We start from the raw sequence: 16,678 nt of genomic DNA, 5'->3' as shown, positions 1-16,678 counted from the left end.
GAACTACTAATCCACTCAGTCCAGGGCAGTTCCTAGTTGCAATAAAAAGGAATACAGCAGAGTGGTAGAAATGAAACCATACACTGAAGTTCTCTTAATAGAAAGAAGGGAAAATCCCTAGCAGCACCTGTCAACTGGCACATCTCCAGCTAAAGGACTTATTCTGAACATCTCGCAAGCCACCTTCCAGTTACACTAGCTAAGAAAGAAGCCAAATCCTGTATTTTTCTTAGTCAGATGGTAAGAGGGGCTTGTACCAAAAGAAGTAATAAAACTCCACTGGATGTGAAATTCATAGTAAGAGTGGGGAACCTATGAAGTATTCTGCAGGTTACAATAAAGCTCCACTTCAGACTGAAGAACTGATGTAACACTACCAGTGATCAGAACAAGACTTGAGTTATCTATCTAATGGTCATTTTCCAGGTCTTTCACCCTTGCTCCCATACACATACACTTTTCTCAATAAGGGAAGTTCAGTACGTACAACACCCAGAGCTGCTTCCCGCATTAGCTCCCAAAATAGGTCATCTCCTTCTCCTAAGGAAATGAGGCAGATACTCCTTCCTTACTCACAACTCCACCTATTCTACTGCTTCTTTCATGCTGAGAAGATCATGCCAAAATGTCTATCTACAGCTGCCACCACAAGGTCTCATTGACTGGGGCATAATTTTGAGGATTCATTAAAGAAGCTCATGCAGGACTGAGGACTGATTAATCTTGAGTCTCCTTTAGGCTGGACTCTTTCTACAGGCTACTCTGGGTCTCCAAAAACATCTGTCACGTAAACCACCAAACCTAAAATAAAACATACCCTCCAGCCTTCCTGAGCAGTGTTGTATTTGACTTTATTTGGCTTCACCTACAGTCAGCTGCCTACAAGAAAGTTGAACAACTGGTTTCTAACTAGAATTCATGCAAAGTCATGCGGAATAAAAAAGGAAAAGTCAAAAACCCAACAACTCATGTATCCTGGTTACCATCCTCCACTTTAATTATAAAATTGCCCTTAAAACATAATTGCATAATTGGGCTTGGCAAGCATTCACCCAAATCTTTTACAAATATTTCCACAGACTGAAGGAACAGGCGGTGGGCAGTCTGACAAGCCTGCCTTGAGAATTTGTGCCCTTAGGACATGTTCCTTGCTATTACACTAAATACTCTGCATCACAGCCTAATGTTTCAAAACAGTAGTTGAGCAAGCGAAGTACCAGCATCTTAAAACAAATTAAGAGAAACATTTTCAAGCTATTTTTACTGCACATAGGGAGCAACCCCTTTGAACAAACAAACAGAAATGGCTATAGGCCCCCTGTACAAGAAAGGCTCTGGACTGTGCCCAGAGAGGGGCAACAGAGCTGTGACGTGTCTGGAACAAAATGGGGAGCAACTGAGGGAATTGGGATTGTTCAATTTGGAGAAGTGGAGACCAGGGAAGACCTTACTGATCTCTACAAATCCCTGACAAGAAGTTGAAGTGGGGTGGGCAGCCTCTTCTCCAAGGTGACAGCGATAAGACGAGGGAATGGCCTTAAGCTTTGTCAGGGGAGGTTCCGACTGGATATTAGGAAAATTTTATTCTGAGAGGGAGTGGTGGTGCACAGGTAAAGGCTGCCCAGGGAGGTGGTAGTCACTGTCCCTGGAGGTGTTCAAGAACTGTGGAGATGTGGTACTTAGGAACATGGTTTAGTGGCCAATATTGGTGATAGGTGGACAGTTGGACTAGATGATCTTAGAGGTCTTTTCCAAGCTTAATGATTATATGATTCTATGGATTCTTTTTAACTAGTAACAGAGAAAGAATTCCAATTAGGTGAAATTTCTTGATTTCTGATAGTCACAGCCAAACAGAAGACAACAATGCCTTGTTAGGATCACATTGCCAGCACATGACCCTATCCCTTAAGAAATAAATAAAGAAAATACAACCTCAAATACAAATACAGAAATGTATGATCTGCAGGGAGACGGGACCCAACAGAAGCCAGAAATGAAATCTGCAATACAGTACGGTTGTTTTTAACAGCTGTGCATTATGCATTCAGCAGCACAGGGAATGCCAGCAGGGAGCCATTATTAACATAGCCCTCAGTGTGCAGTGTGCTCCTGTAACGACTGGCCTCTCTTGAGAAAAGGTGTGCATACACAAAAGACTTAACTCTAGAAAGACCGCTTCAATCGTGTTGCTATTTCATCAGCTCAATGCCACAAAAGAAACCAGAGAATTTCTCTGATTTATCATAGACAAGCAGGTAGCAATTCAACAATGCATGAAATCTAGTCTACAATAGGAGGTTTCATCATCAAGTTATATCAGGTGGGCAAAGGGAAAAAAAAAAGCCCCACAAATTGCTACAACTCAGTCACACTATCAATGTTATTCTGATACGCAAATCTCCAGTACACTGGAGGGCATGAAATACCTCTCTTGTAGAAGACACCACTGAAAAGGGGAATCATCAGAGCAGGGAGCCAGGAAATGCTCTCAGCAGGCTCACCATTCTCCTCTATCTGGCGCTGATGGGAGCTCACTCTAGGTCCTGTCAGCAGCTTCAAGTGGCAGTGGGCTGTCAGCCCTGCAGGCCAGGACTATGGGCAGCTGAGAGCTACACTGAGCAGGGCAGCTCTGGTCCCATAGGAGTCAAGTGCAACCAGCGAAGCAACAAAAAAATACACCAGTGGCCTTCCAAAAGAAGTGCTGATTTAGTGCCAACTTAAACCTGTCTTTTCCCTGATTTGATGGGCAGAGAGGAAAGAGAAGGGCACAGTGTGCCCTGATCATCCCTGTTCCAACTGTACAGAGAAGAAAAAGCCTCATGGTAGGAAATAAAACACCAGCACAAAGGGCTGGAGAACTGCTCTAGACAACTGAATGCCACTGTGTGCCTTTAGTAGAAGAAACAGTTCTGTGTGGCCTGTATCTATCCATACCTCTTTGCTCCATTCTTCTCAGCACCTCTCATTAAGAAGTAAAATACAAGAGTCAATAACTAATAACGTGAGCTGCTGCGAGGCAGCTATAGCACTGGAAATACCAAGAGGCTATTTAATATGCAATGTTCTTATTCCCAAGAGCATGTTTCTTTTTTCTTTTTTTTTTTTTAAGCCTAGCACATCTATGCTTTACAACACTTTTTTATTTAGGTGTTGAACAGAAAAGTATTCTTTATTAAATTAGATTCCAGGAGTACTTGCACTGCAGGAACAATGCTCTCAAGATCAGGCACCCCTAAAAGGTTTTGCAGCGCTATGCACCACTCAACACAATTGCAGCAAATGCTTTAAAAATCCAAATATCATTGGTAGCAACATCATCATTTGAAAAAAAAACAAAAAAAAAAAACAACAGTCCTTTATCATTCCTTAGCACAAAAGAAAATGCAGTCACTGTCAGAATAAGTGATGAGCTCCTTTCATGACTGGCAGTCAGAGACTCGGTCTCCCCGTCAATCTGAGCCAGCCCATCGTGCAGAACACAAGGCTCTCTTTCCTCCACTCCTTTTCTTGATGAATATAGCCTTCCCCTTTGAGGATCAGTTATACCTGTGCTGAGGAGACAAGTAATTACCAGGCACAACTCAGTGCATGTAAGGGAAGTTACCCAGCACAGACACCAAAAAACACCTGTTGTTTCAGTGGAGGGTGTCAGCAAGACCATATGGTCTAGGTGATTAAGTATGGGATGCCCAGGAACTGCCTGCATGCAGAAAATACTCAATTCCCTCAACCTATAGCTAGGTCATTTACAGTCCTATTTTGATGCATGGGGCACAAGATTTTGGACAAAGACATGGCAAGCAGCACCTCTCCCTGATTTCATCATGGCACAGCTCTTAAGCTCCCATAGTTCTGTCACTGAGAGCTAGCTAAAGACAGCACACAGGAAAATAGTTAATATAAAAAGAAAGCAAAGGTCTACGCTAGAGGGAAGCCATGAGGAGTACAAACATCAGAGAATCTGTGCAAAGTCTTCTCGCCTATCACTCATCCACAAATTATGCACCAGTGTAATTAAATCAGGAAAGCTACGTTTAATTTTCCTATCATCACCCGATGAGATAAGAGCAGTACGTATGGGAGGGATCAGGCACAGGGGAAAGAGCTATTTATTAATATGTTAAATCATTTTAGATTTAAGAGCCTCTCTGGCTAAAGGGGGTCTGAACTACAAGCGCAGCTTCTGGGTTTAAAGCAGACACCCCGTCTCCATTTCTGTCCTGGGCTTGGTCCTGAGGTCTTGTCCTTTTTTCAGAAGCAAGTTGCATTGCTAACTGTGAGACATAACTTAGACAGAAATATAGCTACTGCTTAAACCCAATTTTAGTCTACACACTTAAAACGAAATGCTCATCTCCCACCAGTAACATTAACAAACTGCCACATTAATTTATGTTATTTCTAATAGACTAAGGTTCCCTGTTTTCATGATGACAAGACCTTAGGATGCACTTGCAGAAATACAAGGTACGCTATAACCTGTTCTTCTGTCTTTCTTTTACGATCTTTTCCTGCCAGTGAGACATGAAAACATGATGTGTTCTGTGATCCCTGCAAATACAAGCAATGCTTTAGCAGGACCACATAAAGCTTTCTCCACCTACCAGCCATACACTAGGAACTGCTGTTCTCACAGCTCTCTGTCCTTTGCTTCATCTTGCCCAGACCTGCTTCCTCAGCCAGTTATTTAAAGCCTTGATTGAAAAATGCATCAGATTATAGCAGTCGATGACCTCCATGGGATCGGATTTTCACTGAGAAAAATCCTACAGACTTTGTTGCAACCAGTGCTTCACCACATAGCTTTTTTAAAGCAGGAAGGGAAAAATATTTATAACAGCAACTATAAATATACATGCTACTGACTTTTCAACTTGTTGTCCTTGTTCTTAAGCTAAATTTAGTCTGTTGTATCCTGTCCAACCCTTGGTGAAAAAGCAGTACATACACAAAGTTGAGCAAATCCCAAAGCAGATAATCACACGAGCACCTCACCATATAACCAGCTGGACCAGTAGATGCTCACTTAATGAGTGTAGATATGCTCACGGCTACCAAGAAAGTGATCTATTTCAGGGATGGGATACCCCCATGATACAGAAAATATTTACTATTGAAGGATAATAATTATTATGGGATAGTTCTGTGCTTCTGAATGAAAAGTGATGCAGGTTATTCACTGTGTACCTGCAGACTGTACACTGGGCTTCAAGGGTCTGTGGGCATCTCTCAGACACAGAGAACCCCTCCCTGGCCACACCTGCTAATTAACCATGTTCTTATTTTACACACAGAAACGTTTGGGATACGGAGACACATCTGACAGAATGATTTAAGTCCAGCCTGCACATAGAAGAGCATCCTTTTGTCTCCCAAGGGCTCTCATTCGTCTTAGTGATTTCTTAGATAAAATAAGGTGACTATTTATCAGGAAATTTAACATCTAGAGCTGCTGGTCATTCCACTGTTGATCGTAATAAGCCTTAGTCATGTCAGAGCCCAGGTGATTCCTGCAAGGGCCAGCACCTTTTCCCCTGCTTTAAGGATCCCTGCCTGCGATGAGAAGTTTCACGCAGATGAGGACTCCCAGCCACAATCCGACTTGCTCCACTCGCAGCAAGTTTTGCAACCCAAGCAAGAAACACAGCTCAGAGGACGCTCCTCTATAAGCACCGACCACTCTAATAACCCCCTAAAAAATAAATACATCCAATAGATCTGCGTTTCCGACATCCTGGATGGTTAGGAGAAAAACAATAAAGGCTCGGGCTCGCCGCGGTTCTCCCAACACCGGCCAGCTCCGCGACCCAGCCTTTCCTCTCCGCTTATAAACACACCTCTGCTAAAGGCAGGCTGCGCGGACAGGGCAACACAGCGTCCCGGCGGCGGGGCGCTCTCTGCGGCCCCCGGAGCCCCCGCAGCGGGGACGCGCCCCGCGGTGCGGCACAGCCCGCAGCTCAGCGCCGAGGTCCCGCCGGCATCGCCCCCGCCCCGCGCGGTCCCTGCCCTACCCAGCATGGAGAAGATGAAGTCCTTCGCCGTGTGGATCTCCAGGGCTCGCTGGTCGTCGTACTCCCTCTGGTCGTGCTTGGTGAATTCCTGGATGAGTTTATTCAATTCCTCCACCCTGGCTCCCGATCGGAAATCCAGCTCCGGGAAGGGAGGTTTGCTGTTGGTGCCGGCGGACCCTGCCTTGCTGGCGAGAGGCGCCGCCATCTTCAAGCAAAGAAAAAAAAAAAAAAAAAAAAAGGGGAAAGAAAGGGAGAGGGGGAAATAATAATATACGGAGATGTATATATAAAAGCGACGTTGCGATGGAAGAACGCAAGCGGCACCGCAGCGCAGCGGCAAGCCCGGGCGCGGGGCTGCCTGCGGGGCCCGGGAGGCGCGGAGGGCGCCGGGCGCCGCGATCAACAAGCGGCAGCGCTCCTGCGCCCCCGCCCGCGGCACCGCGGAGCCGCCCGCCGCCGCGCTGGGGGCCGGGCCGGGCCGCGCGGGGCCGCCTGCTGCCGGGGGGGCTCGCTGCTCCGCGGCGTCACGGCGGGGCGGGTGCGGGGGCTGCGGGCTGAGAGGCTTCGCTTGCTTGCTTGCTTTTTTTAATATTATTTTCTTTTTTTTTTTTTCTTTTTCCACTTGTCTTGCAAGCAGGTTTATAACCGGCTTGGAACTCTGCTCCCGGAGGCGTTCTGAATTTGTTCCCTTTTGGCTTCATAAGATGTGTGTGTATGCGCACACATATATATATGCATACACACTCATATATATGAGATAATATTACTGTACGTTTTGGGGCAGTAACCAAGACAAAGTGCCCTCACTGCTGCTCCGGAGGTCAACCCTGAGAGCCACACAAAGAGAGGGAAGAGAGGTGGGGTGTCAGAAGACCTACGGGTCTGTGTCAAGGAGCCCAGACCTATCCCCACCCATTCTCCGAGGCAGCACAATTTTCTTCAGTATGTGTTTTTAATGCCTAATAACTTTTCAACCTGAAGTGTTTCTCTCCCTTTAGCCTGCTCTTCTGTGTGCTGTCCCATCGTTGAGCATACATAGCGTGATCCATTATTTACCTTAGTGCATCCACTGGAAGGATTCACTGTCTTCCAGCTCAGGGAGCGTACAAATACATTCCAGCCTTCCACGGGGCTCTTCAGATGCTGTGGCACTCACACAAACTGCTTTAATAAGTACTGTCCTCCGAAGCTTCTTGGCAGAAAACAAAGCTTTCAGTTCAGTCCTGATTGAAAGCGAAATACCTCCACCAAATTTAGGAGTGAGGCATTCAGAGAAAAAACAGGAAGGTGGAACTATGCCTGGTGAAAAGCATTCACAGGCTGGTTTCTGTGATGCGTGGTGAACGCAGATGTAAGTGTGCAGAGAGGTGGCCTGGTTCTGCTGGACCACTCATCCTGATTAGAAATGGGTGCATGCTCAGCACCTTTTGCAGCAGGACCTGAACTTAAACAAGAATGAAAATCAAGGATAGATTTGGACCCTGTAACAGAAACCATAGCCTTTTCATAGAACAACAGGCGTTGCCTGTGGCTTTGTCTTGTCACTGCTTACATAGTTTCTGAGGCACTGATGCGCTCATTATCTAGGAAATGATGTCCCCAAGGTAAAGGTAGGAGTGCCTGTGTGCGGGCACATGCCCTCTGCTGGGTACTGAGGCCCTGTTGTGTTCAGAGCTGAACGCAGCCCACTCGGACACACATCACCCTTCATTCACCATCTGAGCCTCTGGCTGAGTGCTCAGGACCTTTCTCTTCCTGCCCTTGGATTTTGGAAGCCCCGTTGCCGCGTCTATGAAGTGTTTTTGGCTGGGGTGACAGTGTCGTGCAGGCAGACAGCTCCCTCTGGTGATAACACCTCTCCCCATTATCAGCATGATAATGTCCCCATCCCATCATGCACAGAAGTCGCGTTGACTCCTGAACCCCAAACCACACCAGGACCTTTTCCATTTTGCCCTACTCATCTTTGAATATCTCCAAGCCCCATGTGCTGCTGCAACCGTTTATAGCTGCATGGGTACCCTTGTTCCAGTTTTGTGTAGCACAATCCATAATGAATGCTGGAAGCAGCAGAGGTCCTGGTTTATTTACCCTTTTTAATGGCACATCCGCTTGAAGTTATTGTCACTGTCACATTTCCAAGAAGTTTCCATTGCCCAAGGCTGTCAGCTGCTCCACGTTTCTCGTTCATGTGGAGTTTGTTGCTGAGACCCAAAGCATGTGCTTCTTTTAGTGGTTGGTCTCAAGCCAATAGCATTCACCAAGAGCAGCACTGGGCAAGTGGTTTTTACTTTCTTTAAGCATCTCTGATCAGTGCTGCACACCCCCACCTCACTGCTAGCAGAAATTTTCCTTCATGAAAAACATCATGCTTGCAAAGCAAGGAGACTTCTTGCTGTCTTCTCTTTAATGGACTTGGGTCCCTGAGTGGCAAGTGGGATCCACTGCACTGTCATAAGCTTGTTAATACCCTAGAATTGCAAGCTGATGCAGTTTCAATCTCATCACATCGGTACAATTTAAGATCTCTGAATAAATACACAGTTAATTCAAGTCTTACGTAAATCAAGCACTGGGGATTATTTGAGCAAATAAATGAGAATGAGATTGCAAATACGGTTGGCCAGGAGTCTTTCTACCAAAGCCTTTTTCTTTCTGAAATGGAACTTTCTGTGGAAACATTTCAGCATCCTCAGAGCTCTCCCTGTGAGCATCACTTGTGGCCTAGGAGGAATCTGTGGCCTCTGCCCCACCAGGCACCAAACTTTCCAATATAGATATTCACCTTCTTTGGGGTAGGGACCAATTACCCTGCCCATCACACCATTCCCTCCTGTGCTGGAAGCTGTGCCCTCCCTCTCACATGTGCCTCCTTCCTCCTGTGTGCCTTTTCTTTCCTTCAAAGTACCTTCCTCTTTTTCTCCTGCAGTACAGATATCCTCCACTTCCAGCACTTAGCAATAGAATAGGCCAGAGAGAAATGAATCAGAAGAAATAACTGTTCTCACATCTGTTGCATGACCAGACACATCAAAATGCTTCCCACACTTGAATAGGCTCTCTCAAAAAATTGCTGGACTTCAAGTGAGCATTAATACCACCACACCTTAAGACGGGGATATAGGTCTACAGTAGCTATGAACAGCAACTGTCCTGGGATATCAAGTGAGAAAGACCAGGCAGCCAGGGACTGACTCTTGGTGCATCTCAATGAGGCACTGAAAACTGGTAGGGGGAATTAATTGGAGCAAGATCCGGAAATAAGATGGAACCTCAGAGAAATCATCTGAAGGTATTTCACTGCAGCTGGTAATTATGGCATGACGCAGGCTGAGCTAGATTCATCCCTCACTTCAACAGTACCCAGATTTTCTGAGGCTAAAAGTAGACTTGGGAACATCTTCCCTTTCTGTACTCAGCACTGAAGCAGCTGCAGCTCAAAGCTTCACGTGGTAAGGGGCTTCACTGGGAACAAAATTACTGAATGAAGTGCTCCATTTTTTCCAATCTGGTGGCTGTAATTTTTGCCTCACATTTCTGTGGCATCCCCTAAGATGTTAAAGGGCCATTTGTGCCTTGTGTTGCACAGAACAGGCTGTGCAGGTAAGAAGAGTGCCACAGAGCAGCGAGTGAGCCACGCACAGGGAAGGACTCGCTCAGATGCTGACGACAGATCCTGCTGTGCCATTCTCATCAATTTCCTTTGCTGGCTCTGCATCCAGCTTTGCTCTTCCAGCCCATAGCTGAATGCAGCCTGAGATCTCTTCCCCTTCCCAGCACTATCCTCCACTCCCCTTTTCTCCTCCCTGCACACTTTTTCTGATTGGCCTGAATCCATAAACATGTGACAGTCCCTGGAGAAGGGAGACAGAGAAGCATCACACCTTGTCAGCAGCTCACATTCATCCTGCTGCCCTGATGATGCCATGTGTACTTCAAATGCTTTGCACACCTTCAGGTCTTTGCTCCTTCCATTGGTCCCTAGGCTGGCTCTAGAGTGGGGCCTTTGGGATCACCAGACAGGAAACAAGACCTTGCCCAAGCATTCCCTGTGCTTCTCTATGCCAGAACTTCCCCTCATTCTGGTGGTAGAAACTTTGCCTCTGCTCCACATACCCTAAAAATGTCTTGGAAATGGCAGGTACAGTCAGCAGCCTAAAGGATACACTAGAGTGGGATCAACAACAAACAAAGTTAAGTGCATACACAGGGACAAAGAGAAACTTTCAAATGAATTTGGGTTCACGATCTCTCTCCTAGCTCTGCAATTTAAGCTGCATGCTTAAAGTAGCAATACTTGAGCATAAATAAACTGATGCAGCCCCACCAGAACACTCCTGAACACAGATCTGGGGCTGTCAGGGAAACAGGCTCCTGCTTTGTACCCAGGAATTCCCTCTCACCTTTACACATTTATAGAGTAAAGTCAGTACCACTCAGATCTATGGATCCCATGCATTTTACCTCCTGGAGCTTTCTCCACATGGTGAGGCATGTACCAGCTACAAAAGTTTGCTAGCCAAAGTAACATGGATTATGCTCAGCTCTGCCCCTCTCCAAACACATGGTGTATCCCAGATGCTCCCCAGGGACTATGAGGAGCTCCACCTGCCCTTGTTATCCCTCCTGTCACTAGAGAATATTTCTCAGTGTCTGTAAATAAATATCCAGGTGGCTTAGAGGCATGACTTCCTTATGCAGAGAATGATGGCAAGTGAAAAGCAACCAATATATACTACAGTCTTGAGACAGTTTTAAAAAGGGAGGTGTAACTTTCTTGACAGGCTGAAACTTTTCTTCCAGATTAAAAAAAAAAAGTTCTCCCCCCTGGGAAGAGTTGTGATCTACATCCTGTCAGCAGAACACAGCATCGAGCCATCCACATGGCACTGGAGCTGTGCTCATTAAAATCTTTTGAAACAATGGCATTGCATCTGTCATAACCAGCCTCAAAGTATCCATAGTCAGGATGCTTACAGCATTTTCTAAAAGAATAGCAGATGCTTAGTGTGAACCCCAAGCTAGAAATACATCGTTGCAGCTCATATATCCACCAAGGACTTTGAAGCAGAATTCTGGGAAGCAGAGTCCTGACTCCAAAATAATTTCTAACACTACATGTTCCAAGGTCCCAGCCAGATCACTACTGTAAAAAAAAAAAAAAAAAGAAAAAAGAAAAAGAAAAAGAAAAACAAAACAAAACCAAAAACTTATATACTGGTCATGTGTCTATCTCACTGTCATTTAACGTAATTGTATAATAACACTTTTGAAATGGATCTTATAAACTTCATAGACTTTAAGTGAGCTGCTCTAGGCTTCTGTAAGTAATACTTCTGCTGCTCATTTCCTTTGTCAGTATTAATTTTCTATTATTAGTTTATTTGTAAGTTTGGATTATCTCAAGTAGCAAAATTTGGATTCAGGTCTGAGCAGTGTGTCTGAGCAGTGTTGGAAGCTGTGCTGCACTGGAGCAGTACAGGGATATGGCCAGAACATGAAACATTTGATCCCTATGCATTCCCCCTAAATACAAATTTGGTGTTTGGTTTTGGTTTCATACATAATAAATGAATTCTGGTGGGGACAAACATAAAGGCACATTCCCTTACACATCTACATGCACTATGTATGGTTTGACTGCACTCATTGCTGTTGTTCATCTGTAGATAATTACATGTATTGCAATAGTATCAAAAGTCACAAATGAGAATCAGGACCCACTCAACTGGAAACCAGATATAAACATAATAAAGAACTGATCATTAGCACTCCTGTTTCATTTCAGTGCACACTTTGAGATCTCACTCAGCCACTCTGTCCCTGTCCAGAAGCTTAGAAAAATTACTGTGCCTGCAGCGATGGATAGATCCAATAGAACCAATTACCCCATTTCTCCCACATCACCCTGTTGCTCACAAGGTGCTGCCAGCAGCAATTTAAACCCCACATTCTGTTCTGCAGCTCTTGAGAAGATTTCATCATGCACTCTTCATGCAGACGCTGCCAAATAGCAACTGTCCTTGTGATTTAGACATAACTGCTGCTTCTTTGCAGCCTTGTAAAGCAGCAATCCCAGATCACTGAGCTGTGGCTCCAATCCCCAGCTGCTTCCCTGTATTCCAGGAACATATTTCTTACAGTTGTCATAAAGCAGAGGGGAAAAAAAAAAAAAGAGGTTTGCAGGAAATGCTACATTTCCTTGTAATAGTATCCACATAGAGAGAACACAGCCCCTTGGCCATGTATTGAAAGATAGTAGTCCCTTTCCCATGATTTCCCCCACAATGTGCTTCTTGTTAGAATATCCTAATCTGTAACTGATTGCCAAACCACTGATTCCTCTTTCAGTTTCCCTTTCTTTAGGGTGAAGAGCTAAGAGATTTCTGAGTGTCTTTCTATTAAAATACATCAACAAAAAATGAAAAGGAGACCTTAGCTCTGTAGTGTAAAATTAATGCCCTACTGAACTAAAGAACACTGCATATTCAATGATGAAAGGGATATCCTCCGGCCGCTGCAGATATGTTTTTAAGAGCTTACTTAGTTTTTTGTGTGCTGCTGAGAAGCTCTGGCTGGTAGACAGGTTCATATCTGAAGAAGGGAAGCCCTAAGATGAGGAAAACCAAAAGGCAACAAACATCTACAATGAAAAAAATCTCTTGTAATACTCATGGCAGACTGTAAATGTGTCAGATAAAACATTTTAGTGGTCTCTGGTAAGGTAAGGGGCAGGAGTTTGTGTTCTGAACACGGGAATTATCTGTCTGCCAAGACAGACAATTGGAAATGAAAAACAAAGAAAGAAGTGGGAGGAGAAAAGCAAAGTTATGGAAAATTAATGGTATGGTGGTTTTCACAGAAGAAAGATATTAATGAGAAAGGACCTGGACAGGACTGGAACATGCATGAATGAGATTTGCTAGTTTTAGTTCAACTTATAAATTAGATAATGGAAATATTTTTTTTCTCTAATTTGAATACTGGATATGCTATTTTCTGCTTGCTGGAATGATCTTCCTTTACTGCTAAATGTTATGTGTTAGCAGCTGGCATACAAATACCTGAAATATATATGGATCCCTTGGAAATCAAAAACATCCTTTGGTTTGAGATTATCAGATGCTTTTTGTCATGTGAACTTTCAATGGGTAGTGCTGGAATACCTGCCACTAAAACAACTCCATAATATTTTCCTAATCAAATTATCCTCAGAAAAAAAAGTATATATATACACCCTTATCCATATCCTTTGGTGCTAGAACCCCTCTGTGGCTCTTGTTCTGAAAGCTTTGTGTGTTGTCTCCTGAGAAGAAAATCACATTAAGTCACAGTGCTTCCCTTTCCATCTGCGGCTGTTTTGCAGATGCAGGCAAATCCTGATATTGTTGCTGTCATCTTTCTTTCCTATCTCACAGCAAGTTCTTGCTGTAAACCTGTGAAAGGTGTACGAGGATGGATGTCTGGACATTTGCTATGACTTCTGTTGTTCTCAGCTCTGCAAACACTTGCATCTGACAGCCCTAGCTACACTGATAAAACTCATGGGAACTGTAGCACAGTGCTGGTGTCAGGCACTGTTCAGTGTGTCCCCATCAGGTGGTAGAATAACAAATCTGTTGAGAAGCCTACAACTGCAATCAGCAAGGACTTTTCCTTTGGGGATCACGCTCATAGCAACAGAGCAAAAACAGTTATCATAAGCAGAAAAGGGAACAGAAATGATCAACAGAAATGGAAAAGCCCCAGAGCAGATATTGCATAGCCACTACAATAAGAAACTTGACTAGTGAGTTTGGAAAAGGAGCTCAGCATCACTCCTAAATACACCAAATCCATGACAGAACTCCATCATGCTTTGAATGCAAGAATCCCCCAGGATAAAAAAAGAAAAAAACAAAGTAGCAGCTTAAGCAAAACAGATGCCACTGGAGATAGCTTTGCTCTAGGGGTCAGTTCTGGGTACAGCATTCCTGTCACTGTCACTTCCCTGCTGAAGAAATGACATGCAAACCATCCCCGCATCAGAAGCTCTATCCCCTGCAGTATCAGTGTCATTAAGGAGACTGTAACTTTAGGAGGTGGTCTGGAGGCCTGGGTGCCATGAGCACCCTCAACAAAGGGTACCCAGAGTCAGGAGGGATTTCCATCATAAATTGGAGAGCCATAAGTAGCACAAGGAAGACACAGCTTACCTTACATGGTACTGTTGGTGGCTGAGAGGTGGGAGTGAGGGTGCAGAGCAGATTTCAAGGGTCCTGATTCTGCGATGTGCATTACAGAAGAAAGAAGCAGTCTGCTCAGGGGGATCTGTAAGGGAAGTTAAGAGAACAGGTTGCTCAGCCAAAGGAAATAACCGAGGACTTGATCAGTAAACTGCTATATGACACGTGCAGTCACTACTTGTTGTGCATAAGATTCCAGGATACGATCAAACACTGTTATCAACAAACAGCATTAGTCCGTAAAGATGTAATCCAAAGTAAAGCTCTTTGCACCTCCCCAGAGCTGGAGAGTTTAGGTAGGAGCGAGGGTCTGCTGGTAGGAACTCCAAGCAGGATCAAAACCTCAGCTTTTTTTTTTTTGCTTTTTTTCACTATTCTTGATGCATTTTCATGGGGTTGTGAGGATGGCTTCCTGTGATTTCACACTTTTTCCTAGAAAAAAGATCATTGGTCTCTGTAGTCTGTTCTTGCTTTTCTTACACTAATGAGTGTGCATTATAAGCAGAGGTGTACAACATAAATAGAATCCTTGGAAGTACTTGTAAATAAAGGCTCTTTGAAATCTTTTATAGGGAAGCCCTATAGACATTAATAGATAGTGAACACTGTTCTATAGGCATTGTTTTTCCACTAGTCTATACAATTCAATAGTGAATTACATTCCTGCTATCAAATCCCAAAGGATGATTCAGAAAACCATTAGAAAGGATCTAATTCTCTGTAATTTTCTGCAGTAATTGAGATAAAAGCCTTTCAGAGTGTCCTCTCTTACAGTTCATGGGATTTTTCCATGGCAAAATAAATGATCAGTTTAAATCCTCCTTGGTTACTTAAGCAAAGAAAAGCTAGTAAATGCTGGATGCTTATTCAGATAAAATTTCCTTTCATTTCCATGGGAAATTTATTTAATTTTGGGAGACAACAACGGATGAGGATTAGGTTGGCTGTTTGTGACTTTTACTGTGGAACATTAAACTCTGCCTTCTTTTAGAACTGAACAACCACAGTGATTTTCCCACTTCTCTTCTCTGGGCTGCCAGGGATTTGTGCTTTCCGAGGTGTTGCACACAGCAGCAGGTCCCACTCCATTAACACATGGAGGCTCAGTACTGCAGTGAACTCAGAGCTCTGAGGACCATGGCATGTCTGGACACTTGCAAAGTGCTAATTGAAAAAAAACAAAACTATTTTTTCCAATCATGAGCTTGGAAAACCTTCTGAGAATCAACTTTGCTCCAGGCCTACCTGTATCTTGTCCAGGAAGCAGCAGTATTACTAAAATGTTGTACTGAGCTCCTAAGAAACCCAAATATTTCTTTGTCTCTTTTTACTACATTTGTTGCCCCTTGAGAGGCATTAATGGCCTCCACAGGGAACTCACTGCAGAAACTTGGAAGAGGTCACACATATGAGAGAAAGCAGCATCATAAAAGCTATGGTGACACATAAAAGAGACAAAAATCACTCCTGTGCCATGGTTTGTGGGAGCTCCCCTTGTGAGGCTGTGACCTGCATTCTGGACTGCATAAAGTCAAGGGTCAGGCTTCTGTGAAATCCTTGCTGACAACAATAAGACCTATTTCACTGACTTCTCTGGGTTTCTGGTGTGAGGGATTTGTACACAGACCTTCCATTCTATGACTCTGTGAGAAGCCCACTCCAGGTAGTGCCCTCTGCCCATCCTAATGGTTTTCCCTCCAGTCTGCTTCATTCCACCAATCTTTGAGGTTAACAGCTGTACACAGTGAAGTGAGAACAACAGCTTCTCCTACATGGCATTCCTCAATCCCAGCCCTCTTCAGAGCCAAGAGTTTTAATGTCACTAGCCTGTTTACATGCAGTTTACAGCTTGTTTTTCCTCTGAAAAGTCAGATTCAAAGCTGAGTACAAAATGCATTCTTTTAGATCTAGTTGTCTCCTCTGATTTTTGGATCTGTATCTCTCCCTATCTAATTATCAGCCTCCCAGACACAGTGTGAGAGGAAGCTATCTCCATTCATGGGAGCTGTAGATGGTAGACTCCAGCTGATTATATGAGAAGGTCATTAGAAGCTTGAAGGGCAATGAAAAGCCATCCTCTGCCTTAAAGAACAGCAGAAGCCTGCAGAAATGGCTTATCAATGATCACCATCTCTGATTCCCAGGAGAGTTTTGGAGGTGTTAGATGCATTCATCAGTCACAAGACTTCCTGCTGGAATTACCACATCGATTAGCCATGTGAAATATAGCTTTCTGTTCTATTCACTTCAAGCAGATTGTTTCTCTCAGTGCATAGTGCCCTCCTCATCTTTATTCCAGAGTGATTTATTTTATCTGGTGGCACACTGCAAAATTTCCTGGCCTAGCATTGATCCCAATGACTTATTTTCCTCCAAAGTGTGAATTTGATTACATCACTGTCCCAGCCAGTCTAAATCTCAGCCACTTAGCAACAAACT

At 44.2% G+C, this 16,678-nt stretch overlaps 1 protein-coding gene across 1 annotated transcript in view; it reads right to left on the bottom strand.

Annotated features, from left to right (window-relative positions):
- Positions 1–10,499, bottom strand: part of MB21D2 (Mab-21 domain containing 2) — a 54,427-nt gene extending 43,928 nt beyond the window's left edge. Inside the window, exons 1-2 of the mRNA XM_065748413.1 lie at positions 10,479–10,499; positions 6,015–6,219 (exon numbers count right to left, since the gene is read on the bottom strand). Of these exons, the coding sequence (XP_065604485.1) occupies positions 6,015–6,219; positions 10,479–10,499 (226 nt within the window). The remainder of the gene's footprint in view (positions 1–6,014; positions 6,220–10,478) is intronic.
- Positions 10,500–16,678: the final 6,179 nt, after the last annotated feature.

Source organism: Cyrtonyx montezumae, unplaced genomic scaffold (genome assembly GCF_038088225.1).
Source record: "Cyrtonyx montezumae isolate F1298 unplaced genomic scaffold, pur_monq_1.0 scaffold_5, whole genome shotgun sequence".
Classification (NCBI taxonomy): Eukaryota; Metazoa; Chordata; class Aves; order Galliformes; family Odontophoridae; genus Cyrtonyx; species Cyrtonyx montezumae.
Note: the sequence above shows the minus strand (reverse complement) of the source record. Positions and strands in the feature narration are given on the sequence as shown.